This window comes from Cervus canadensis, chromosome 8 (assembly GCF_019320065.1).
Source record: "Cervus canadensis isolate Bull #8, Minnesota chromosome 8, ASM1932006v1, whole genome shotgun sequence".
Taxonomy (NCBI): Eukaryota; Metazoa; Chordata; class Mammalia; order Artiodactyla; family Cervidae; genus Cervus; species Cervus canadensis.
Window position 1 is genome coordinate 48,483,710 of NC_057393.1, and position 26,172 is coordinate 48,509,881.

At 46.6% G+C, this 26,172-nt stretch overlaps 2 protein-coding genes across 4 annotated transcripts in view; one reads left to right on the forward strand and one right to left on the reverse strand.

Annotated features, from left to right (window-relative positions):
• Positions 1 to 18: 18 nt before the first annotated feature.
• On the forward strand, positions 19 to 19,416 carry MMRN2 (multimerin 2). 2 transcript variants are annotated; one of them, XR_006270829.1, is made up of 8 exons: positions 19 to 247; positions 8,292 to 8,420; positions 8,507 to 8,613; positions 8,713 to 8,793; positions 9,502 to 9,666; positions 9,840 to 11,621; positions 14,471 to 15,418; positions 15,578 to 19,416. XR_006270829.1 is itself a non-coding variant. In XM_043476187.1 (7 exons), exons 1-7 carry the CDS (start codon positions 84 to 86, stop codon positions 14,854 to 14,856), a joined length of 2,814 nt encoding a protein of 937 aa, XP_043332122.1. In that variant the 5' UTR covers positions 19 to 83; the 3' UTR covers positions 14,857 to 19,416. The 2 variants fall into 2 exon arrangements, 1 of the variants encoding a protein (XP_043332122.1); XM_043476187.1 differs by having other exon boundaries at positions 14,471 to 19,416.
• A 2,829-nt stretch (positions 19,417 to 22,245) lies between these two features.
• BMPR1A (bone morphogenetic protein receptor type 1A) overlaps positions 22,246 to 26,172 on the reverse strand; it is a 113,140-nt gene continuing 109,213 nt past the window's right edge. For both annotated transcript variants that reach the window (XM_043476189.1, XM_043476188.1), the window contains exon 13: positions 22,246 to 26,092. In XM_043476189.1, the coding sequence (XP_043332124.1) occupies positions 25,967 to 26,092 (126 nt within the window). In that variant the 3' untranslated portion in view covers positions 22,246 to 25,966. The remainder of the gene's footprint in view (positions 26,093 to 26,172) is intronic.

Consider the following 26,172-nt stretch of genomic DNA (forward strand, 5'->3'; position numbering starts at 1 on the left):
CCTTCTGAGACTTAACTTAAAGACGTCACCGGCACCGGCACTTTCTGGAGTCACTACAGAAGCTGAGTCTGCCGCAAGCCAGCATGATCCTGACACTGCTCATTGGCCTGGGGGGGCCCCTGGGCTGGGGGATGCTGGGGACCTGGGCGCAGGCCCCTGGTACCAGATTCTCTGATCCACACCACCCTCAGCCCCCTGGTGTCTGGAGGGCAGGGGCTGAGGACACCGGCAGGGACCCTGTCAGACGGTAAGGAGGGCCTGGACCTGGGGGAGGATGTGGTACAGGATCTCAGTCCCAGCTCAGCCAAAGCAGGGGCTCTCGGGACCTCAGTTACTTGTATGTGAAATAGGTTTATACCATCTATCTGCTGAACCAGCTGTGAAGCTGAATGAGGCGCTAGGGGTCACACTTGCCTTTAGAAGATCACCCCCAGCCAGTCTGGACTGGGCACCCCCAGTCCCCCAGGACCTAAGGACCACATGGACTTCCCTGCCTGACCCATGGCAGGGAACGGGCCTGGAGGTTGGGCAGGGCAGGAGCACTTGACGCCATCAAACACCAGCATGGGGGATGCTGAGGGGCTGTTGTTCCGGAAGTTTCCAGCTGGCCTGGGAGTGGCTCCTGTTCTTGGGAGTCAGTTCTGAAAGCTGAACCCAAGTGAGGCTGGCCTGGCCTAAGCCCTAGAAGACAGACACTCCTCGGGACTGAACTTGGATCTGAGTGCCTGGGGAGGGGAACAGACCCTCAGCCTGGCCCTAACAGCTAAGCAGTGAGCAGACAGGGTGCTCTGCTCTATTTGCAGAACAAAAAGGAGGCTGCGGCATCCAGCGAGCTCTGCTTCAGCACCCATCTGGAGATGGGCAGAATGGTCTTAGGACTAGATTGGGACACCGTTTTCTAGTCTGTTTATTTGTCCAGGGTCAGGGATCCTCCTGCTGATAAGGTGCTGATTATGTGGTCCCTCCTCAGGGTACCCCTCAGTCAGAGCAGCAGGTGCCATTTATCAAACCCATCTCTGGGCATCTTGCCAAGTATTATCTCTGTTAATCCCCTCCTGATTATAGGGGAGCCTGAGGCTCAGAGAGGCTAAGCAGCTGTCCCAAGGTCACACAGCTGAGGAGAACTAGAAGCAAGATCTGAGTCTGACTCCAGAGATCATACTCTGGTTCTGGTCCCAGGGGTGTCTTCCCCACCCCCACCCCCACCTCACTCTTCCCACCTCCACACACAAACCAGACTTGGTTGGGAGCATCCATGTGGATTTGGAGGGTGAGAGGGGCCAATTTACAGTCACCAGAGTCTCCTGGGCTGGCTGAGTTTCACTGTCACGTAGGCCTGGCCCGTATCTGCCCAGCTCTCATATAGCTCTGATGCTTCAAGGTGAAAGTGTTTGTTGGACACTTTCCCAAAAGCAGACTGGACAGGGAGAGGCGGGAGGACCAGACTAAGCGAGTGTGCACTGGCCTTCAGTGATGGAGGGGCGGCCACGTGGGAGGAGAGGGAAGAAGTTGGGCCTTGAGAGGCACCCCCTCCTGCCCCATTCCCGGCTCTGCTCAGAGCTGGGAGTACAGGTGGCTCTTGGCAGGGGAACCCAGGCTCTGATTTCAGGACCAAGAATCCAACCTTCCCTCCCCAAAGCCATCAGCCCCTGTTTCTGGGCAGCCTACCTCCCCCTGATGAAAGGGAATATGAAGGGCTCAAGAGGATGGCAAGGAGGGAGGAGATGTCTTCTTTCTCTCCCAATCTACACCCCCCACCCTCTCACCCGCACCGCGGCTGTGGGGAAGGTCTGTGTTCCCTTAGTCCCAGGGAGGGTGGGTCTCTGGACTACTCAAGGCCTGCGGGAATCACTCAGCCATGGCCTGGTGGTCCCAGTGGTGTGGGTGTGTGCACGAGGGCACTCTGGCCCCGGAAATGCCCAGGCAGGAGTCTGAGGGCATCCCTGATCCCAGACCCTCCAGGGGCTCCCAGCAGGCCTGCTGGCCTCCTGCCCACAGCTCAGAAGCTGCAGGCCCCGCAGGTCAAGCTGAGGTTGTCGAGGCCTCCGGAGGGGCTGGTGAGAAAGGAAGGAAGGCCGGCACAGCTTCCTCAGGCTGATTGCTTCCCGTGGTCCTGCGAAGGGAGAGGCGGAAACGCAACCCCAGCCCCACTCCGGCCACAGGGGAAGGGGAGGCAGAACAGGCTCTCCGCACTCAAGCAGGGGCTCCACGCCACCCAGCACAAGCCTGTGGCTCTTCCCTCACAGCTGCTGGAGCCAATCTGCCCTGCATTTGTCTCTCCTACCTCTATCTGGGGCCTCGGGGCCAGGGCAGGCATTGGACACAGACCCAGATGAGACCATTTGCAAGGAGAAGCTTGAACAAGCCAACCTGATCCCGGATCCCAGGATAAAGGAGGAACGAGGTTGGTGCTTCCTAGAGCCCCCAGGGCCCTGTAGAGCTGGGCCCAGCGAGCCAGGGACCTGGGCATTTGGACATTGTGAGGAAGAGGCTCTTTCTTTGCTCCCAGGCTTTTGTAAAGCTGGGGAGAGCAAGAGGTTAGGATATGGGCTCCTCAGATGCCGGGCCACTTCCCAGGCAGGACTGAGTCTGCTGTGGTGAGTGAGTGAAGGTCGCCCAGTTGTGTTCAATTCTTCGTGACATCATGGACTGTATGTAGCCTGCCAGGCTCTTCTGTCCATGGAATTTTCCAGGCAAGAATACTGGAGTGGGGTGCCATTCCCTTCTTCCAGGGATCTTCCCAACCCAGGAATCGAACCCACTGCTGTGGGGACTGAGCCAAGACCCATGAAAGGCATCCTATCCCTACACTGTATGGCAGTACTGCAAGGTTGCCACTCCACTTTAGATGCTGGGAGGCTCAGAGGGGTGGGGCTGCCACCTAGGGCTACATGACTGTGGTGGCTCAGATGGTAAAGAATCTACCCGCATTGCGGGAGACCCAGGTTTGATCCCTGGGTCAGGAAGGTCCCCTAGAGAAGGGAATGGCTATCCACTCCAGTATTCTTCCACAGGGAAAAAAGAGTTGGACACAAAGAGTTGGACATGCCTGAGCAACTAACACTTTCACTTTCAGGCCTACATTGGCTGGGCTGCAAATCCCAGGTGTCCTCAGTTTTGTCCTGTTTTGTCTCCCCTAAGGGGGGTGGGAGTCTAGGAGATGGTCCTCCCAGCAGCCCAGCTGGGCTAGTCACCAGTATCAGTGTAGCCACAAAAAGTGTTTCCAATTGTTGCAGCCGGGAGCTTGTGGCCCAGAGAAGTCATGCAGTCACACAGGAGCAGGGTGGAGCCCTGACTCTGGTCTCTGGGCTGTGGCTACACCTTTCTTGTATCTGTTCTCCAAGGCACAGGGCCCTGGGCGCTAATAGGGAAGAGACTCACTGGCCTGAGCTATGCTCAAGGAATCCTGGCTCTGGCTGGACACCAAGTGGGCCTTGGGCTCCCCTGCTCAGGCCCCTCTGTGGCTCAGAGACCAAGCCTGGCAAAATTCTCCCCTGGAGTCATCACATTCACAGCTGCATTCAGGGCCTCAGAAAGCAAGAATGTTGAGAACACAACCTCCTTCACAGACAGGCTTAAGGGGCAGTTGGATGTGGGTTTTACTGGCTGGTTAAGAAGCACTTAAGTGCCCCAAAGGGCCACAACAGCAGCACATTTATAATTCAGGAGGCTTTGGCTAACAGCCATTTCCCTGCTTGAGGTTTTCTCTGCCTTTCTCAAAGCTTCCCCCTCACCCCACCCACCCCCGCCCCCAGGGAGGGGCTAGGAGTGGGAATCTTCTCCACATTTCCAGGATGGAGGAAGGGCCTTGCTCAAGGTCACCCTGAGTCCAATGACAAGGAAGGGAGGAGAGTCCAGGACTCCCAGATCCAATTAAAAGCTCTAAGGGGGGCAGCAGACTCTCTCCTGCCTGGCAGGGGGCATCAGGTCAGGCCAGGTCAGAGGCCCGGGACAGGCCCAAACCAGGCTGGAGACCCCCCACACTCATTTCTAGGCTGGCACCTGCCTCTTGGTAGACCGCTGGGAGATGAGGGTGCCAAGAGGGCCCGGGCGCCCGGCCAGGAGGCAGTGAGAACAATGGGGCACTTCAGCGAGCAGGGCTGGGGGCTCAGTGGACCAGCGAGAAACTGCCAAGAGCTGTAGGAAACCAAAGCAAAGGTCAGGAATGTTCCCAGGGCTTCTGGGCCAGCAGCCTATACTGTGCCAAGGGCATGGAGCTGCCAAGGGAGGGGAGTATGGGCAGGGAGAACAAGCGGTCACTGGAGCCTGAGGTTTGGGCAGGTCTGGAGAGAAAGTTCCTGGGCAGGAAGGGTGGGCAGCACCGCTTCCAGTTCTAGGAACTTGAGGTGGAAAGTCCCGGTCACTCCCAGCCCAGGCTGGCCCAGACCTGGTGTTCTCAGGGTGCAGGCCTTCTGGATCCTCTGCCGCAGTTCAGAGAGCATGTGAGAAGCAGAGCTTTGTTACAGTGGGTGTTTCTTAGCCTCCCACTATCAACATCTGGGGCTAGCTCTTTGTTGTGAGGGAAGGGGCTGTGGCCTCCTCCCACTAGATGCCAGGAGCATCCCCATCCCCAGAGCTGTGTCAACCATGTGTGTGTTATGCTCAGATGTTCAGTCATATCTGACTCTTAGCCCACCGGGCTCCTCTGTCCAAGGATCTCTAGACAAGAATACTGGAGTGGGTTGCCATTCCCTTCTCCAAGGGATCTTCCTGACCCGGGGATTGAACCTGTGTCTCCTGCACTGGCAGGCAGATTCTTTACCATTGTGCCTCGTTGCCAGATTCAAGTGGGGCAGACCACTTCTCCTTCCAACCCATGTCCCACTGAGAACAGCTGGTTTATAGAAATACTTCTTCCTAGATCTGAGCATGTTCCAGGAATTTCCATGGGACCTTAAACAGGAGGCTTTAACAGGCGACCTTAAACAGGTGACCACTTTACTTCCACCCAGGTCCTAACCTCTGGGCCCAGCTCTTTCACAGTACACAGTTTCTGTGTTGAATATGTACCCTTGCTTCCATCCTGATTTTCGTGTGCCCCTTCTAACCATTTAATTGTCCCTTGGGGATGTACGGGCCCCTTCCCGATCTTTGAGGTATCTTGTGCCAACATCCCACTGTTTTCTGGATTGATTTCATTTTATTGGTTGCACTGCGAGGCTTGTGAGATCTTAGTTCCCTGACCAGGGTTCAAACTCCTGGCCTTGGCATTGAAAACATGGAGTCTTAACCACTGGACCACTGGGGAATTGACATCCCATTGTTTCTATTCCTTGACATTAGAGTTGGTTGTGACAGTTAGAAAAGATACTCCTCACTCATCTTCCAAGATGTTCTTACTTGTTCACCTGCATTTTGTCTTCCAGGTGGAAATTATTTTATTTATTTTTTTAGTGATATACACTCATAAGCAAGACTTAGAAAACTCTGGAATGGTGGGTCAAATCTGGGCCCCCAACTGTTTTAAAAATAAAGTTTGATTGGAAAGCAGCCATGCCTGTTTATTTACATACAGTCACTATCCGCTTTCCTGCTACAACGGTACGACAGCCAAATTGAGTAGATGCAACAGAGTCTGTATGTCCTGGAAAGCCTATGCATCCTTCCCCCCCACCCCAACCCCCGCACAATTTTCATTTTTCCTGAAATAAGCAATTATCTTCATTTTTGTTTCAGTTTTGTCCTTTTGATTAGTTTTCTGTGTCTTTGTCCTCATTCAGTTCCAGACTCTTGGCCAATTGTCCATGTCTGCTCTTCACTTTCATTCCGTTCGGTGTTTGACCACTCGTGTTCTCTTGGAAGGCCTCTCTCTCTCACAGCCTTCAACCATATTCCAGGCTGGACCATTGCTCACGCACCCACTGCCTGTCACGTCCTGGGGTCTCCCTTCTCATTTCTGTGCCGGAACTCCTGTTTCCTGATGCTGTTCTTCCGTTTCTTGGTGTTCTCTCTTGTTTTGGTGAAGCACTTCTGGCAGAGTGGTCATCAATCCTGGACTGTGCCTTAGAATGACCCACAGAGCTTTAAAATGGCGATGCCCAGGCCTTAATCCCAGAGAATTTCCTTTAACTGGCCTGAAGTGGGGCTTGTAGGGTCATTGTTTTAAAGTGCCACAGGATGCTTCTGATGTGAAGATTTGATGGCAAGATTGCAAGCTACTGATCTAGTAGCTCTCTGATGAGGGTCCTGGGGCAAGGGGGAATGCTTTAAAATCTGGAATTATCTTCATTTTGTGCTCCTTAAATTGATAGTTAGGCTGAGTATAGGATTCTAAACTGGAAATAATTTTCCTTCAGTATTTTGAAGGTGATTCTTTACTATCTTTTACTGTCTGGTATTGCTGTTGAGTAGAGAAGGAAATGGCAACCTACTCCAGTATTCTTGCTTGGAGAATCCCATGGACAGAGGAGCCTGGCAGGCTACAGTCCATAGGGTTGCAAAGAGTCAGACACGACTGAGTGGCTAACACACACACATTGATTGCTGTTGAGAGGTTCAAGGCTGTTCTATTTACTGATGTGTATGGGGGTGGGATGGAGGGGGGCTTGGAAAGTGTAGAATCATTCTCAGTCCTAGAGTTCCCAAATTTCGCAATGATGTGTTTTGCTGTGCATTTATTTTCATTGTGTTGTGGTAACGGGTGGGCCCTTTGAATTTAAAATTCCAAGTCCTTCTCTTCTGGAATATTCCTTTGGTTGTTTTTTGTTTTCATCAATGATTCCCTCCTTCTGTTCTCTCTTTCTGGAACTCATATTGTTTGGATGTTGGGCTCCCAACATGGGTTCTCTATTTTTCTGATCTTTTCTATCCTATTTTCCATATTTTCCATCTCTCTGTTTGCTCTTCTTTTAGGGAAATGTCTTTAACTTTATCCTCTAACTTGTCTATTAAATTTCTTTTGCTTTTCTACCATTATAATTTTAATTTCAAGGGTTCTTTTTTGGGGGGCTCTCAGTGTTTTGCCCCCATTTTTAAAGTAGCTTCCTATTCTTGTTTCTTGGATGCAATAAGTTCTTTTGTCAGTCTTGGAATTAATGCAAATTTGGGGGAAGTTCTTTTCTCCCTGCACCATTCTGGTTTTCTTCAAGTTGATTTTCTTCCACGTGCTTGTTTTGACCTCCCTCTTTTGGAAGAGCTTTTCCTCAGGGGTCATTCTTGGATGTCTGCCTACTGAAGAGTAGAGAGGTCAGGTAACTGATTGGAAGGTAGGTGGATAAGTGGGGCTCTGTGATCTGTTTTAATAGAGGATGCTCTGCTGGCTAGCTCATTGGGGGAAACCCCTGGTGTCAGTCTCTTTAGATCTTTCCCCTCGAGTGGGGAGGTCATTTTCCTGACAAGCCTTTTCAGTCTGCAGCCAAGAGGGTTCAGGCTGGCTGCAAGGCTTCTGAGAGTCAGGTGGGAAAGCAGGCTGCGCGGTCTCAGCACTCCAAATCCATATGGTCACCCCATCCCCCTACGCACCAAGACCCCTGATGTAGCCACCTATGTCTTGCCCCCTCCCACCCTTCTGCACCCAGGAACCAGGGTGGCTCTGGAATGTCACTTCCTGTTTAAGCTCCTCCACGGCTCCGCATGCCTTCAGGACAGAGCCCTGTCCTCAGCTGGCACTCAAAGCCTCCCCAGTCTGGCCTCTCCTTAGCAGCCCTTTCTCCATCCCCACAGCCAGATCTCCAGTGAGGAACAATGTCAGTGGCAATGGGAATGGGGGCCGGCTGCCAGAGCTGCCAGAAGGCAGCAGGACAGCAATGTTCACTAGGCAGCTGGGAGGAGGCAGGTACTTGATACTTACTTGGAGGAGGGTGCTGTGATCTCCATCCTATGATGGGAAACAAAAACTCCCTAAGTGCCTCACTCAAGGTCACACAACCAGAAAGTGTGAAGGATTCAAACCCAGGATGCTCTGGATTCAAACCCAGGAACAGCAAGCACCACACTGCTTCCCTGGCACCAGCAGAAACAGGGAGAGCCCTTCCTGACTCTGGGGGTAACTCTATGATGTGGGGAGAGGCTCCTGCACCTCTCTGTGCTGACCTGGGAATTGGGGTGCTTCCTGGAAGGCAATGGAGCAGGTGTCCTTGCAGGCAGGATCCACAGCGCTTTTGCTCTGAAGCAGCAGGATGAATAATCCAGAGCCCTTCCTTCTCAGGCTAATGGATTCCAGAATCTCTGGGACTGAGTGGGGCACAGAGGCAGGGGCCGGGCACTCTGCACTGGCTCCCTGCTGACCTCTAGGAAGTGAGGAGACCTGGCTGTGGCTCAGCAGCCCTCTCTTCTGGCTTTTTTTCCCCCAGTAACTGGTGCCCCTACCAGAAGTCCAGACTGGTCACCTTCGTAGCTGCTTGCAAAACCGAGAAATTCCTCGTCCACTCACAGCAACCATGTCCGCAGGGGGCTCCGAACTGCCAGAAGGTCAAAGTCATGTGAGTGCGGTGTAGCAGGGTGGGCTACTCATCCAGGTTCTGTGCCGGCTCACCCTAGAGTCTCTGAGCTAGCCCTCTTCCCCCAGGTACCGCGTGGCCCACAAGCCGGTGTACCAGGTCAAGCAGAAGGTGCTGGCCTCCGTGGCCTGGAGATGCTGCCCGGGCTTTGCGGGCCCCGACTGCCAGCACCACGGTAGGGTTCCCTTTGGTCTCCCTCCCCCTTCGACCTCTGACCCAAGAGGTCATGCAGCCCCTCTAACCTCTGGAGTTAATATCTGATGTTTCTCTGCAGATCCCATGGCAACCCCTGAGCCTGAAGATCCAGGTGATAGCCTCCAGGAGCCTTGGGATGGGCCAGTTGACTTTGAATCTGGTATGTTGCTTTCCTGGAAGGTGCAGGAGGGACAGGTAGAAAGAACTCATGTGCCCAAGCCCGCTGTCCTCTGATAGGGCAGTGCCATTTCAGGGAAGCTCTGTCCCCGGAATCAGCAGGGGTTCCTCTGAGGCCCTGTGTCACCTCGCCCTCACACCAAAGCGGCAAGGTTCACACGGCCCTGAGTTACCTGCCTGCTGGCCAAACACATGTACCCTTTTCCTTGACCCTATTTTCTGGGCCCCTCCTTGCCCCCTGAATTGCATCAGCCCCCAAGGTCTGGAGGAAGCCTCCCTCCAGCCCCCTAACCAGGGCCAGGAAGCCATGTTGTCCCTGGTCTTGAGTCAGCACAGCAGAACCACTTAGGGACACCATTTGTGAGGCCTTTCAAGGCTGGGCCATGGATGGGAATGTTTCATCATGTGGTGAATGCCTGTCTATTGACAAGGGCTGCCTAGAATGATGTGGAGAAGCCGTGTCCCTAAGACTGAGGAGGAAAGTGAGCTTTGATGGATCAGTCATGTTTGAGGTCAGTGCAGGGGTCAGGGTGAGGGCTCACTTGCCGTGCATCTGTCCTAGAGTTAAAGGCTTCTAAGCTCCTGCTCAGAGGATTTCAGGACACACCTCCCTCCTTTCAATCCCCAAATTTCCTCTCTGCACCTCATGTTCTGCTCAGGCCAGGGAAGTCTGACACTTATGTGTATTCAGGTCATCCAGCTGTAGAGATCCGCAACACAGTGGAGCAGCAAGAACGCCGACTGAGAGATCTCCAGAATGACATCCACCAGATGGCAGACAGCCTCCCAGGCCTGTGGGAAGCCTGGGCAAGCAACCTCACAGTGGCAACAACTGAAGCAAATCAAACAGAGCTTGGTGAGTGGCAGGTTCCCAGGGCTGAGGAAGAGCCTGGTCATGTCCTAGGGGATGAGTGGAAGGGGAGGCAGGAAGGCCCAAACTTCAGAGGCTCCTCCCCCCCACACTCAGTCTCCCCCTGGGGAGGGTGCCTGCTCTTGCAGGGATTGTATGAACACATGAATCTGTTGCAGAGTTTCCAGCCAGATCCTTGGAGCAAGTGCTACTGCCCCACATCAACACCTTCCTGCAAGGACATCTCAGCCCCATGTGGAGAAGCTTCAACCAAAGCCTGCACAGCCTCTCCCAGGTCATAAGAAATTTATCTCTTGATGTGGAGGCCAACCGACAGGCCCTCAAGAAGGTCCAGGAGAGCTCTGTGGCCAGAGCTGACTTCCAGGAGCTTGGTACCAAATTTGAGACCAAGGTCCAGGAGAACGCCCAGAGGGTGGGCCAGCTGAGGCAGGAGGTGGAGGACCACCTACATGCCCAGCGCCTGTCCATGCACCAGTCCCTCTCAGAGGTCCAGACCGATGTGGACATCAAGTTGAAGAAGCTCCTTAAGGCCCAGGAGTCTGCGGCGATCAATAGCAGCGTGGTCCTGGCAGTAGCAGGGGCAGCAGCAAGGCCAGAGCCAGAGAGCCTGAACGCCAGGCTGGGCCAGCTGCAGAGGAACCTCTCCGCCCTGCATGTGGCCACTGCCCACAGGGAAGAGGCATTACAGAGCACCCTGGCAGACATGAAGGCCACCCTGGCCCGGCACGTGGATGAGATCAAGGAGCTGTACTCGGAATCGGATGACACCTTCGATGAGATCAGCAAGGTGCAGCGGCAGGTGCAGGAGCTGGAGGTGAACCACACGGCGCTGCGAGAGCTGCGGGTGATCCTGATGGAGAAGTCACTGATCATGGAGGAGAACAAGGAGGACGTGGAGCGGCAGCTCCTGGAGCTCAACCTTACCCTCCAGCACCTACAGGGCGCCCACGCCGACCTCATCAAGTACGTCAAGGACTGCAACTGCCAGAAACTCTACTTTGACCTGGATGTCATCCGGGAGGACCAAAGGGACACCACGCGAGCCCTGGAGGAGACCCAGGTGAGCCTGGACGAACGGCGCCAGCAGGACGGCTCCTCCCTGCAGGCCCTGAGCGACACGGTGGCCTCCCTATCGCTGGCCGTGGACACGCACCAGGCAGAGAGTCAGCGGGCGCGGGCTGAGGCGGCACGGCTCCGGAGCCAGCTGCGTGCCCTGGGCGGCGAGGTGAGTGCGCTGCGGGCCAACGAGACCGAGATCCGCCGCGAGATCCGCCAGTTGCACAGCTCCTTCTCCGCCCTGCTGGAGGACGCGCTGCGGCACGAGGCCGTGCTGGCTGCTCTTTTCGGGGAGGAGGTGATGGAGGAGATGTCGGAGGAGGGGCCTGGCACGCTGCCCTTGCGCTACGAACAGATCCGCGTCGCCCTGATGGACGCGGCCAGCGGGCTGCGGGAGCAGGCTTTAGGCTGGGACGCGTTGGCCGCCAGGGTGACTGCCTTGGAACAGGCCTCGGGGGCCAGCGGGCAAACCGCGCGTTTGGAGCCCAGCCGGGATGCTTCACTAGAGGAGGTCAGTGCGCTGGACCTGGCTGGGCTGGCACAGGAGCTCCAGCGCCTGAGCTCGGACATGGAGCGTGTGGGTCAGTGCTGTGAGGCCTCCTGGGTCTCCTCCCTCAATAGCTCCCTCGAGGGCCTTCGCGGGGAGCTCTCCACGACTGAGCGCGGCTTGGAGAGGCACCAGCGCCTCTTCCACAGCCTCTTTGGGAACTTTCAAGGGCTCGTGGCAGCCAACGTCAGCCTGGACCTGGAGAAGCTACAGGCCATGCTGAACAGGAAAGGGAAGAAGCAGCAGAAAGGCCTGGAAGCTCCCAAGAGGAGGGATCGTAAGCAAGTGGAATCTTTAGAGGATGTGCATGTCAAAGGGCCAGCGCTCTGGGAGGCAGGTGAGTTCCTAGGCCTGAGAGGAGGGTGGGGTCTAGGACTGCTATCTGCCAACAGCTCTTCCACCTCAGAGGAGGCAGGGGTGAAGGAGAGCAGGATGACCCTCAGTCACTGCTACTCAGGGCCGCTTTGCCTTTGACCTACCTTCCATTCAGAACTAGGCAGTATTAGGAGTATAAGCTACCTGGGGTATCAGGAGGTAGAAGTCACAGGACTGAACTGTCAGTGAGCAGGCCGAGCCCCACCACACAGACATCTGAGGCCCATTAAACACCAGCGGCTGCTTGCCACTCCAACAGTAGGGCTGGGGGTGGGGATGTTTCTCTCTTCCATAACTGAAAATGAAAGTCGCTCAGTTGTGTCAGACTGTGACCTCATGGAGCCTACTGGGCTCTTCTGTTCATGGAATTCTCCAAGCCAGAATATTGGAGTGGGTAGCTGTCCCCTTCTCCAGGTTGATCTTCCCAACCCAGGGATCGAACCCAGGTCTCCTGCATTGCAGGCGGATTCTTTACTGTCTGAGCCACCAGAGAAGCCCTCTCCTCCATAACCACACCCTCAAATCCCTCAATCTCAGCCTTTCGCCCCATCCCACTGCACCCACCACATGTCTTTAAGCTTTCTCTTATGTACAGGTGAGTGTTTGGATAAGGTATGGTGTCATCTGCCAGGGGCAGCACCGCACAAGTACAGGGGAAGGCCTTGGGATCCAAAAGGAGCTCGTCTGAGACAGCTCAGAGAAACCCAGTCCAGCTGTCTCTAGGGAGCTGGCTCTTCCCCTGTGAAAGGCCCTCAACGGGTCCCTACAGGGCCCTGGGAAACTTGGTTCTGAGGCTGAAGAGATGAGCAGCCAGCCTTCCTAGCCTCCCTGAGTATGGCCCTGGGAAGTGGACCCCTACTCAAGTGAGTCCCTTGCCAGAGAAGATGGCCTTAGGGCTACAGCTACCTCCTCACCTAAACACGGGGGTGAGGACAAAGCTGCCATCTGGGCTGTGTATGCCTGGTGAGGCCTGGCACGTGGGGAGTCTGAGGCTTCGTGGAGGATCGTATCACAAGCCTGCCCCACTCCCACTCGCTCTCCACGATGGCCCCACAAGCCAGTGTCTCCCTGGGAGCAGTGGACATATACAGCTTCTAGCACCACTTGTGTCTCAGTTTCTTCCTCTGTAAAAGGGAGAACCCCTACCTACAACAAAGGGTTGCCGGTAGGACTAGTAGATACATTTGCCAAAAACCTAGCACAAGACTGAAAATTTACTAGAAACATGTCAGTTTTCCCATTTCTCCAGTATTTTCATGGCTGTGGCTATGAGGTTACCCATGACACTTACATCTTTTACCCTCTTGTGAGTAGTGCAAGGCCTCAAATTGCCTGATAGTTTAAGTATCTTGTTTACCACTGAAATATTAATTTTTTTCCTTAAAATTAAAAATTTCATATGGGGAGGCCATCGAGCTTGACCCTATGCTCTGCAGGGAAGCGCACTGAGTCACTTGCTGGCCAAGAGTGAAGCGCAACCCTTCCACTTCTAAGGAGCACATCCAGCCCCTGGCTGGCTGGGGCCTCCCACAGAGAGCACGCTAGGCTGGCCTTCCTTCAGCGGGGCAAGTGCGCCACCTGCTGGGTCCTGGGAGAACTACAGAGCCACCAGCAGCACGCAGACGGGAAAACTATTCTAACTCTCAGAAAAACTTCCAGAACTAAAGAAAAGCAAACTTTTGTCATTTTGTTGCTGTTAGACCTAGAGGCTAAGTGCAGGGGCTGTCGTTCTGGGACTCAAGTCTTCTATGCAAATTCTTCCTGTTGGGCCATGGTTTTATCCCAAGAAATGGGGAGCTTGGTCTCCACAGAGGGGTGGAGGGGGCACAGAGCCCTTAGCTTAAGGGAACAGCGATGGAGCATGTGAGGAACATGACCTTATCAGTGCAGAGGCCAGGATGGGGGAGTCGAGGGGTACTGGGGAAATGAACACATTTTCAATAGGTTTCCCATATCGTTCATTTGCTTCTTCTTGTCCCCCTTCTCTACAAGGGCAGTGTTTAAAAAAAATTAATGCACATTTAAAGCCCCCATCCACCAAGGCTTCCTCTGGCTCCAGGCCTCTTGTGTGTATTTTACCCTCCTTAGACTTACTAACTTGGTTCTTCAAGTGGAAGAGCCCCAGAAGTCAGGAGACTCACAGCTAGCTCCTCCCAGTTTGGCCATCTATTAGTGTCGTCTGGAGCAAGCCTTGCCTTTCTGGGCCTGTTTCCCCTCCCTGGGTTCGGGTACAACATTTTGAAAATATTAACATTATCAGCTTGAAAGGACTTTTTTTGCCTGGACCCACCTTCAGTTTCCTTCTCTGTCAAGGGTTCTGTGATAAACATCTAGTAAGAACCACTCTTCATTCCTTAGTGATCTCACCAGGGTTAGCATTTGAGAGGTAATATTTTCTTTCCCCTGGGTATCTCAAGATCCCTTGAAGGTGGCAGGAATCTGGGAGTCAAGAGACCTAGGTTCCAGATCCAGTCTGTCATTGACAAAGCATGTTGCCTTAGATGCCACTTACTCAGCTTCCTCATTCAGGGTACTTTTCTCTCAGGTATGCTGGAAAGAAGGCTCAAACAAGAAAAAGCTTTGTTAAAATGTACACCAGTACAGACAACAGACTTGTATTTTCCTGTCAACTAGTGAAATGCTGAGAATTAGCCAGTTAAATCCCAAGATACACTGCTATTGGGAATATCTAGGTTATCTAGAAATAGTGATCTCTTTCTCATGTTAAGGTGAGGAAGGTAGGGCTCCGTATAATTTCCCACCTGAGGGAGCAAGGGACTGAATCACTGATGCTTTCCTCCTATAATCCAGGCTCCCCTGTGGCCTTCTACGCCAGCTTTTCAGAAGGGACCACTGCTCTGCAGACAGTGAAGTTCAACACTGCTTACATCAACGTCGGCAGCAGCTACTTCCCTGAACATGGCTACTTCCGAGCCCCTGAGCGTGGGGTCTATCTGTTTGCAGTGAGCATTGAATTTGGTCCGGGACCAGGCACCGGGCAGCTGGTGTTTGGAGGTCACCATCGGACCCCCGTCTATACCACCGAGGAGCAGAGGGGTGGGAGCCCAGCAACAACCTTTGCTATGGCTGAGCTGCAAAAGGGTGAGAGAGTGTGGTTTGAGCTAACCCAGGGATCAATAATGAAGAGAAGCCCGCCAGGCACTGCATTCGGGGGCTTCCTGTTGTTCAAGACCTGAGTACCAAGCACAGCTCTGACCAGACACTGTGGACTTGTCCAGCTCTCCTTGGCCTGGGACTCAGGCCAGGGTTGGTCTGGAGACCATCCAGTTGGTCTAGCCTTTCCCTGGAAACCTTCTCCAAAGACAACGTGGTATTTGTGGCCGCTCTCTAGATGCACTGGGTCTGGCTGTTTCTTAATGAGAAAGACTGGAATGCTTCTCTCCGGGCAGGCCCTGGCCTGGGGTGTGTGACTCTTGGCTCGGTCTGCCTTCTGAGGCAGCACAGCTTGGACTCCAGTTCTTGGCCACACCGTGTTCTGCAGCTTCTTCGGTGTTTGGCTCCTCCTGTGGTTGGAAACTTACATACAACACTTTAAACCTTTCTCCTGCTTCCTCTTCATCTTATGCTAGAAACCATTCTTTCCCAAAAAGAATATGTTTAAATGGAAGTGACATTTGGGACAAAACTGGAAGCTACTCTCTACCCACTACGGAGCAGTAGGAGGAAACCAACTGTTTGGTGACTACCAGTCAAAAGTGGAGACAAAAGACCTGGTTGACTTAATCAAGGGAAACACAAGTTAGTACCTTTTCCTTAGTTTCAGTCCTTCCTTGAATTTACCTTGTAACTTTAACTTTACTCCCTTTTCTCCCTGCCTCACACAGGGTAAACGGGCCAAGCCATGACAAACACGAACTAAAAGTGTATCACCTTTACCTTTTTTGCTTTCTCCAATAGCTTATGACCACCCCGGTTCTCATTATCATTTCTCAACAAGAAGGTAGCTGAAAGAAGAGAAGGAAGATGGTAAAATCTCCCTCAATGAATTATCAACTTTGGAATAAAGTGATGCCCTTCAGATCTGGCTGGTTTGCAAAGCAAACCAGTATGGAGAACAAAAAATTTGGTGAAGTAGGTAGAAATATGGGGCAAAGTCAAACTATTTGGGATGTGACTTCACAATTTCAGTTGTTAACACTACCTAAAACACTCAGAGGCCGCTGCAGTATCCACAGAATACTGAATTACAGAGTACAGCTTAGAGTTGTAGTTATTCCTACAATATTAATGTATGGTTTTCAGAAAGTTACAGATCCTGAAGAGAACAGGCTTGAGAAAGCAGTCATCTACTTGTCAGAAAACATTTTTATTTTGCTAGTAGGTATCTGTTATTTGTTGGATATACCTTTGTCCATAAGAAAACCAGATTGGTCTGGGTGATGAAAAAGGACAGAGTTGCCTGTGCGGGTTAACAAGGTTCCCGGCCCCTCTCATTGTTTCCAGGGCTCCTGAATTCAAATAATTTGTCCCTCAGAATTTCTAAGCTTGGTGTGCTCAATGTGCTAAAATATCAGTGTTAAAAGGAACAATATGCCAGGCTACATTGCCACTGACAGTTTGACCTTGGGGTAAATCACAACCACTCTTGAACTTTTCCACCTATCTATGGGGTGGTCAGTCTTAACAACTCTAAATGTTCTGGTGTTTTATTATCTTGACCACAGGTTCGACTCTCGATTCCTTTGCCCTTCCTTCTGGCCAGGGCCTCCTGCTACTGCAGCTCAGCTGCAAGAGTAATCCTGACACCAGATATGACGTATTAGGGCCACTCCTGACCAAAGACTGGAAAGCCAGTACCAGGCCACCCTTGCTGCTAGGAAGGCCATGCTGTCTTCTTTCTGTTCAGTCCTGCTGTTACTGGTCAGGCTGTGCTGATGACGAAGTGAGACATTTAGGGTAACACAGTCTTATTTAAGACTTTCATTTGGAATTTACTGCACATAATAAGCAGAGTGAACTGACATCCTCTAGAAGGGGCACATGTCCTTCAACCCACATATGGCTGGTGCTTTTTAACAGGAAGGTTATAAATGAAAAGTGCTAACTGGTAAACTCTTCCAGAATCATGGATAAACCACTCCTGAAGTTTCTGGGGTAAGAACTGGAGACAATGGTTCTTTCAAATAGAGCGCTTTCCGTGCAAATTTCACAAAATCTTAATATCAAGTTTAAGTATAAATCTTGTTTAAATATTTCTGTAACTAGGACCTCAGATTATCAAGAATTCTGAAGTTCAATGGATCTATTTTCTTTTTATGATTTTTTTTTTTAATGTGGACCACCTTTAAAGTCTTTATTGAATTTGTTACAATACTGTTTCTGTTTTTTGGGGGTCTTTTTTTTTTCTTGGTTTTTTGGCCATGAGGCATGTGGGATCTTAGCTCCCCAACCAGGGACTAAACCTATACTCCTTGCTTTGGAAGGCAAAGTCTTAATCACTAGACTGCCAGGGAAGTCCCTAATGGATTTCTTATTTCTTCCATTAATGTCTCTGGGTAGAGAGTCTGTTTGAGTGCCCCCAAAGGAGACCCCCCGTCACCCAGGCAAGTGTTAAAACACCCTTCATTTGTGGCATCCAGAACAAGACAATGACTCATGCACAGAGTATCAGAATTCCCTAAACCCGATGGTAAAAAAAATACACAAAAATACTCAAAAATATCATTGAAAAACAAGAATGGTACCATAAACATATCAGGAAATCTTAGTTAACTCCTATAAAACAGGAAGTACAAGGGAGAAACTACAAAATGAAATAGCAATAGGAAGTCATAAATCAAAACACTTGAGAGATGGGAGTGATTTTGGGGGATCCCTGAACTCACACTCAGCCCTCCTTGGTCTGTGGAGGAGGGGTAGTTGTGGCAGCCTGAGCTAATAAGCAGCTGGCAACAGTGGCCTCCGTCTGGAGCTGGAGCAGCGCCCGCCCGTCAGTCCCGAGAATAGTCACAGGGCGGCTACTGACACCTAGAGGCAAGAACCTCCCATACCCAGAGGATGCATGTGACTTTATCACAGTCAAGACTGCTGAAAGAAATCCTGAGCTGTGTCTCCACAAACCACAACATGTCAAAATAACTCATTTCAGAAACATCATGAAGAGGATATATGGTCTATTAAAAATGTTTGTTAAAACTCCCTTTTCCTCTCATACTCTGAAGCTCCTCTCCTCTCCTATGATGTGTATCTCAAAAACTCCTCTCCCAGCTTCAGACTGAGCATCATTCCTCCACGAAGAAACCTCCCCCCAACCTGGCCTGACAATGACAAAACTCTTTTCTGCTTGTAGAGGTAAACATGCAGAGCGGGGAAAGCCAGAATCCTCTTGAGTAGATTAAGAAGAGAGGAAAGGATTACTTATTTTTGTTCTAACAGAAAGTTCCATCACTCCTTGATAAAAGCAGGAACCCGAGGAACACAGAATTGGGTTCAGCAAGGATTCACAAATACACAGATGAGCAACAACCTCAAACTGCTTAACATATGTGGAAATCCAGTGTCCTGAACGAGAGGTTCCAAACTCAACAAACCGAGAACTTTGGAATATATAAATCTCTAGAAACAATACAGGAAATTGGAAATTCAAATTGATTATTTGCCACCTAGATCCTGGTTCCTAATTATCATCCTCCCTAAAAGGAACCAAAGAGAAACGGCTAACTCAAATGGCAGGGGCAAGGAAAACACCAGATGAGCCTGGAACATCTTCATGTGCCCAAAAGTAAAAAGTGCTCAAAAACAATGGATATGTGTCAAAAGGACTCAAGCGCCACCTTGATGAACTCACAGTAGCCAAGTCTGAGTCAATTTGAGCATCAAAACAAAAAATGACCTAACAGACTATAACTTATTGAATGACAGTCCATACTGACAATAAAAAATAAACAAAAACAGAGGATTTATTCCTTGTAGCAGAATGCCAATTAATAAATGTAAATGTAAAAATGGAATCAGAAAATCACCAGTCTGTAATCACTGATTCATGTAGAAGTTAACAATGGATGTTAAAATACAGTCTCAAAGTATCTCTCATAACATGCTAAGTACAAAAGGAAAACAGGAAATTGACAGCAGGGAAACTAGGTGAGTAGCACCTTAAAAAGGGCTCATCAAGGACACCATCAATGAGATACTGATGCCATGGCATCCTGGTGGGATGCCCTGAGGACACAAATATGTCCACAAAATTGCTGGCCTTTATTCTGGAAAATCTTGGTGTTGCAAGAGACAAAAGCTAGAGAACTGTTTCAGACTAAAGGAGAATAAGGAGACAGGATATTTAAATGCAATGCAAGATCTTAGGCAGCCTATGGACCAGGAAAATGTGCTCAAGGACTTCACTGAAACAACTAGCAAAACCTGAATAAGGTCTGCAGACTATGGTATTGCTGATAATCATTATGGTATAAATGTTAACTTTCCTGATTTTGAAAACTGTATATAACTGGCTAGGTAACAGAGTATCTCTGAAGGATTCAGGGGTAAAGAGGTATGACCTCTGTAATTTACTCCAAGTAGTTCAGAAAAAAGTATATGTGGATGTCTGTACACACATTCCAAGATGAGCCTCTGCAATTCTTGTATACATAAAGAATGGCAAAGCAGCCATGACAAAATGTAAGTTTATAAATCTGGATGAAGTGTAAATGGCAACTTTACTTCGCAAAGTTACTTTTGCAACTTTTCTTGAAGTTTGAAATTTTTTCAAAATACAAATAAAGTTGAAATAAAATTTGGTTGTTGAAATAAAACACTCATTAGGTGGGCAGCAAAGCAAAAGGCAGGATGAAACATGAAAAACATGTAAGAAATATGGAAGCAACATCCATGGGACCTATTATTTGTCTAAAGCAGTTCTAGAAACTGCTTTAGGAAAGTAAAAGGGAAGGGACAGTAGAGAAGTGATGGAAGAAAAGTTCCTAAGGAAAGATTAACAGGACCCAATTAGTACTGAGAAACAGAATGAATATATCTAGACATGGCAAGTTTAAACTTCCAAACATCAAAAACAAAAATTAAACTGTGTTCCCTGAATGAAAAGGGTTAAGTTAAACCATAAAGGACTGAATCAGACACGTATCAGACTTCTTACTGGCCACAGGGATGCTTAGAGATCATGCAGCATAATCTTCCAAGTTAGAATCTCTCTTCAACATTACTATTAGCCAAGTGTGAAGGGACAGTCAATTATTAATAAAAAAAACTGCTTTTAAAGTGCCTGATTGAAATGCTTTCCCCAATAGTGTTGGTTCTTTTTTTTTTTTTTTTTTTGCCACAGCTTTCCCATTCCTGCTTCTGGTGGTTTTCAACACTTACTTGGACTTTAGTCACATAGGAGAGCACAGAGAATGGAGCAACAGCTATGCTTCAACCTGATTCTAAAACTGCTTTCAAAAAAGGCTTTCCCTACCTAAAAATAAAAGAGGCCCAAGTTCTTTCTTCCTCTTGTTTAAAAATACTCTGAATGTAAGAATTTCATATTGACTTTTAAAACAATGGTAACATTTCCTGTTCCCTGTTTAAAATCTAGGTCATTAAGTGAGGTGGGGGGTAGGGAGCACTGGGGCATCTAGAATCATTCTGAATTTCACTCTGAGCAAGTAACTGGACAAGAACCAGGAAGATAAAGTTCAGAGCAGTAGTAGGTAAGCCACACATACTGCATCTAAAAAAGATAGCAATTCAAAAGATAATTAGGGATTAACCTTTCAGCTCTAGTCTCTGCTTCTATCTGAAGTACTGTTTTTTACGTACCTTTGTACTTGAACTAAGTTTCTGCTTCCTGATTCCCAGCTTCAGGGTGACTTGCCCATCTGCTCTTACCATGAGCTCAGTGTTTAACTCCCCATGACTGCAACAGTGACACTGCCATTAGATGGCCTCTGCCTATACTTCTGGCCAGTCACCTGCAGGGACTGTGTCCACTTCAGCTGTACTGCTCCAAGGGCTGAAGTCAGGCTCTTTTTAGGAATATGCACCCAACTGAAGTATGAAGTACCAGAAATGGTTCATGTACCAGCAATAGGCAGGGAAATATTTCTCCCAGAGAATGAAGACTTAATGACTGAATTTGTGTCTGCTTAAAACTACCTATAAGGATTAGGCTCTTCCAGAAGAACAGTGTCTAAAACAATTTGGCTGAGCAGGATCTAAGTTGAAGCATACAAGCTCTTAGTTGCAGCATGTGGGATCTAGTTCCCTAACCAGGGATCGAACCCAGGCCCCCTGCATTGGGAGCGCAGTTGTGGCAACCAGACCAGCAGGGAAGTTCAAGTCAGCTTTTTAGAGATGGGAAAAAAGCTGGCATGTACTTGATAGGCCCCAGAAATCCCTGATTCTTCTTTATCAAGCTGCACAACATGCTATTATTTCAAGAAACTGTCTTACATTGACACTAAATGAGGATAAGGAGTCTATAATAGGGTATCTCCCAACATATATATATTTTTTGTGGGGGGAGACATCAACTAGTCCCACATCTCTTATGAGGATTTAACATGTTCAAATGCCGAAGAAAAGGCATCACAAGGCACACCGACTGAATTTACACACAGCTGAAAACAGCTCTGGTAGGTGGTGAGCCCAAGCGCAGGAGGGAAAATGTTGTTGCTACAGGAGAGAAGGAAAGCTCCCTTTACTTCCCTGAAGTTTAAGCTTTAAAAAAACCATCTGCTGCAGCAGGAACACTAAGGTCAGATAAATGGACTCCACTACTCTTAAAAGAAGCTAGTTTCAGGCAAGAAATCAGGCACTCTATTAGCAGAAAGAGAAAAAACTTGCAAGAAATTACCTGGCTAGGCAGTGACATGAGCACTCTTACACTGCTCTTGGAGAGTGTAAATGAGAAACCTTTTTGGACAGCAAGGTAGTGGTATTTATCAAGAATCTCAGATTTTTTTTTCATCTTGAAGAACTTTTGAAAGTTCACATCCATTGTTTCCACTTTTAAGAGTGTAACCTAAGAAAATAAGTATATGAAGATTTATATACAAGGATGTTCAATACATTGATTATATTTTCTCAAACAATGAAAATAACCCAAATATTCAACAGGGAATTATAAAAACAAATTGTTCCATCTACTTAGTGGAATGCTATGTCAATTTTTAAAAAAATTATATTTTCAATTGATATGTAACCACACACTGTGACTTTAACATTGTAAGAAATATGCAGCAACAAAAAAGATTGAAAAGAAACAACCAAATGTAAGTAGTGGCACTATCTGGCAATAGGATTTTGCATGATTTCATTTGTTTCTTTATTCTTTCCTAGGTTTTCTAAAATTTCTATAATGTGTACCTATTTTTAGAATTAGAAAATAAATTTTAAGGAAAATAACCCTCAGCTATAATAGGCTTGTAATTTATCTTATAATTTATCTACATAAAGGAAAGAGTGTGTGGTCACTTACCTGCCTGTGTCCCATACTGGGTTTCTGGTAGATTAAATGCACATCTCAGGGACATCAGTATGTACGCTAACTTATTTGTTATTTCACCAGACACGTGGCTTCTGACACACAATATAGTCAAAGTAGAGTTTCACAAAACACATCACTAAAGTATACTAAAATAAGGTTATTTACTTAAAAATGATACATTGGATGTAATCTATATATAGAACAAAGCAATCAATGGTAAACTGAATAAGGCACCTTTTAAACCAGATGCTGTACAAAATACATTTAGTGTATTACATATCAAAGATGAATCTATATTTTTGGTGTTTTACAATTGCATAATAAAACTGCCTGTTTTTAACCCTTTTCAGTGTTTATGTACAACTTTCCTAATTAAGCTATAATGATACTTTCATTTTATACAATATATACTACATTTTAGTTTTTAAAATGGGCAAGGACAACAGTCACTAAATGGGCTTAAATAATTCCACTGAAAGCATAGTACAGAGCACAAGCTAAAATTACAATATATTTAATCCTTTGCAAAAGCAGTATTCACATACTTTCCTTATGGGACAATCCTGACATGTAACTTCATGTGATGCTGCCCTAGATTTAATTTGATTTTTATGAATATGTCAACTCTCTCTGCAATTTTCACTGTGACTCTCATAACAGCACTGAGGCAAGAAGATAAACTGCTACATTACTATTTTAACATCTGACCCAAGCAAACAATAAATATTACCACTTTTAAACAGTACAAGAGCTGCAACAGTTTTTTAAAAAATTAATTCATATTTCTGCTGTTGAAATTATCTTAGATATTTAGAAACATTTCAAAACAACATGAAACACAGGTAATTTAATTTATAAAATCTTGCTTGGAATAAATTATTCAAATTTGATCTTGGGCCAACTTAGAGATGCATGACTCTTTAAACACTGAATTCCATTTTTGTTCTAAACAAAAGCAAAGCATCTGGGGGAAAATAGGTACCAAATATTTTTTTATATAGTGAATAAATTAAAAATCTGGCACATTCTAGGAAAACATAATTTTCAAGAACCTTAAATCACTTTCTAAGGTCAAAAACACTCTTGAAATTGGAAAGGCAATATAAAATGGTGATTGCAGTATCTTTTATGAAAACAATTCCAGAAAAACCAGATTCAAATTTTATGCTTCAGAAACTTGTCCAATAAGAAACACAGGGAAAGCTTAGAATAGACACACTGAAGTCAATCCTAGTGTGCCTTTGATTCTAGAGATGTTTACCAGCAGAAAGAGAATTCATAAGGAGACTTTTCTTTGAGGGAAGATTAAGCTTTGTTGTATTCAGGTAGCTTTGGTTTTTTGTTTGTTTTTATGTTTTACTAAAAGGGATGAGAGACAGAAGCCACAAATTTTTAAGATGCTAAGTTGTAAGCAGGACCAAATAATGACTTCAAGGGTTTTACAAGTTATCTATGGTGCTATGAAATCCTTCCTCTTTTACTCTTTAAATATGAAGTCAGAAACTTAAGAATAAGAGTAAAAGAGGAGAGAAAAAAATAGGTTTCCTGCAGCTGTTTTGTAGGCTTCAGAATTTCAAATATGACATCATTTGCTCTTTAAAGACCATTAATATTAAAAAACATCTTTTGTTAGAAAATACTTTTATTGAACAAGTTTCTATAGTTAGTCCTTGATGTCATTTTTAATAGATCAATTTAATTAAAAAATTATAATGGTCATATATTACCTGGAATTTTTGCTTCCACATAATATTTAACAATTCTAAGAATAGTTTGCCTTTCTTTACATTTTCCTTTATTAGGATGACAAATTATTTTCAAGATTTATAGTTATCAAATAAAAAATAAATCAAGGTTAACTTTAACTATATCAGAGCTCATAATTATTCTTAAATTACATGGCAAGTTAGATTAAAACATCTATATTTCTCAGTATAGTGATGGGGACAACATTCTCAAAGAGCAAGTTATTAGGTACTATCAATATATAAATTTACTTATCTTGATGAACACTCCAAACTTTAGTTATGTTAGATGGCAAACTATTAAACTTGGTCAAAACTGTCAAAGCAAATTTCAAATTTGTGAAATTTGACCAATATATCGAGTTTCATCCTTAAATGTCAATCACATTTTTGGTAATGGACAGATACGGGCTCTGATTCCTCCGCTCTGAAGTTTTTTTTTACTATGTTGTTATGATAATCACATTTATTTTATGCAGTATTCAAGAAAATCCTCACTTTATGCATCCATGAACTGTTTGTTCAGAGTAAGACAGTAATATTTAAAAGGCATTACAGAAATATAATTTTAATAAGTAGATCAGAGTTACTCCTTGGGAAAACAAGGCATCCATGAAATATGTATTATATTCAAATATGTTACTGAATAAGAGCTGTATGGTATAGATACAGGTACTGACTAGATATTGAACTTTTTGCCTGACCCTTCACTGTTTTCACAAACTTATGAAACTGAAATCATAAAACTAAAAATTTTAAATGATTTAAGTGTCTAAAATAGTTGATGACAAATGTGTATTAACTTGTGAGACAGAAATTTCTAATTTGAGGATCCTTTCATAAACAGAACTGAGATGATGGCATCTTAATGAAAGTCTATACCTAAACTTAAACAAAGTCCTAGATTTGATATACTGTTTTGAATTAATTGTGAAGATTTCACATGCAGTTTCTACTTTATATATTTTTCTGATGATCTTTTAATGTTTTTCCCTTAAGGATGGGATATGAGGTACACATGAGCTGGTTTCTATAGTATTAATGTATGTACATGTATAAAATATGGTTGTAAAGGAGCACGTATTTTGCAAGTAAAGCATATTACACACAAAATATAAATAACTTCCCTTTTAAAAGTTACTGAGAATAAAGAATACAGAACATGGTTGTAGGCACTTACATTGCTATCAAATTCATTAATTAGTATTCACTTCAATAAGAAGTGTTTTCTTTAGAAGGTTTCATGGCATTGGAAGTTCCAACTTTGGACAGGATGCTTTTCATGACAGTAATAACAATTAACCAAAAAAAAAGTTTGTGGTGGGAGGAAAACAGTCCAAATTTACATACACTTTTAACTCCTTTTGGCCTTTATATTAACTTTAATGTTAAAAAATAAAGTTGGTGGAGAAGCTAGCTCACTTGCAAGGTAAATGGCTTTTATGCGATTGGCAAATCTCGGTCAGATAATGCATTTTTAAAGCACAAAACCCACAGCCACCAATATCTTCCTGTGCATTCACAAATTATTTTCTTCTAATTCAAATGGCAGCAGAGGAACTCTGGTATGCACGTATGTACACAGACACACACACACCATCATCAAGGCATGACAAACTATCATAAACTAAGCAGTACTGTATCCCAAACAGACCATAATCCATAGGCTGTTTACAAAGGCAGAATACAAATAGATTAAATTTTTTTCAGGTAGAAGGCAAACGTGTATATTTCTCCATCTCTGCTGAATTCATTTATCTTCTCAAGGCTTTCACAGAAAGCACCATTTTATGAACAGGTAATTCAGTACCCAGAGTTTGACTGGAGACTTATTAATTAGGATTGAAGTCTTGATGCAGTTCATAGAAATCCAATAAAAAAAAGGCATCAAAAACCACATTTAAAATAAAGTTGTCCATATATAAAGAATGAAGTGTTTAGAAGTTCCCAGCTTGTATTCTACAGAGTACTGAAAGGTTTAATATTAGCAGCCTGTGAAGGTGTAGTGAGGAGAGTCTGAGAACCAAGTTAACATCCTCATTCTATTCTAATTCCACCCATTCCTTGGGTGAAAACAGTTCTTGCAGTCTAGAATTTCTCCTCACGATTTTTTATCTGTCAAATCTTTACATCTTGGGATTCAACCATCTTAGCAAGTGTCTTCTTGATTCTCAGAGCTGTAAGTCTGGAGGCTGGATTGTGAGCCCAGCATTCTGACATTAGCTTCAAAACTGCTCGTAGACACTGAAAAGTAAAGAGAATGTCATGAGTGGGTAAGTGTCTTTGGCAACACTCAGCAATCACTTCCTGAGAGGACTGAATCC

Coding starts and splice junctions, on each gene's coding strand:
- MMRN2 (XM_043476187.1), top strand. CDS start 84: ATGATCCTGACACTGCTCATTGGCCTGGGGGGGCCCCTGGGCTGGGGG. Junction 248..8,291: donor GGCAGGGACCCTGTCAGACG/GTAAGGAGGGCC, acceptor TTTTTCCCCCAG/TAACTGGTGCCCCTACCAGA. Junction 8,794..9,501: donor GCCAGTTGACTTTGAATCTG/GTATGTTGCTTT, acceptor ATGTGTATTCAG/GTCATCCAGCTGTAGAGATC.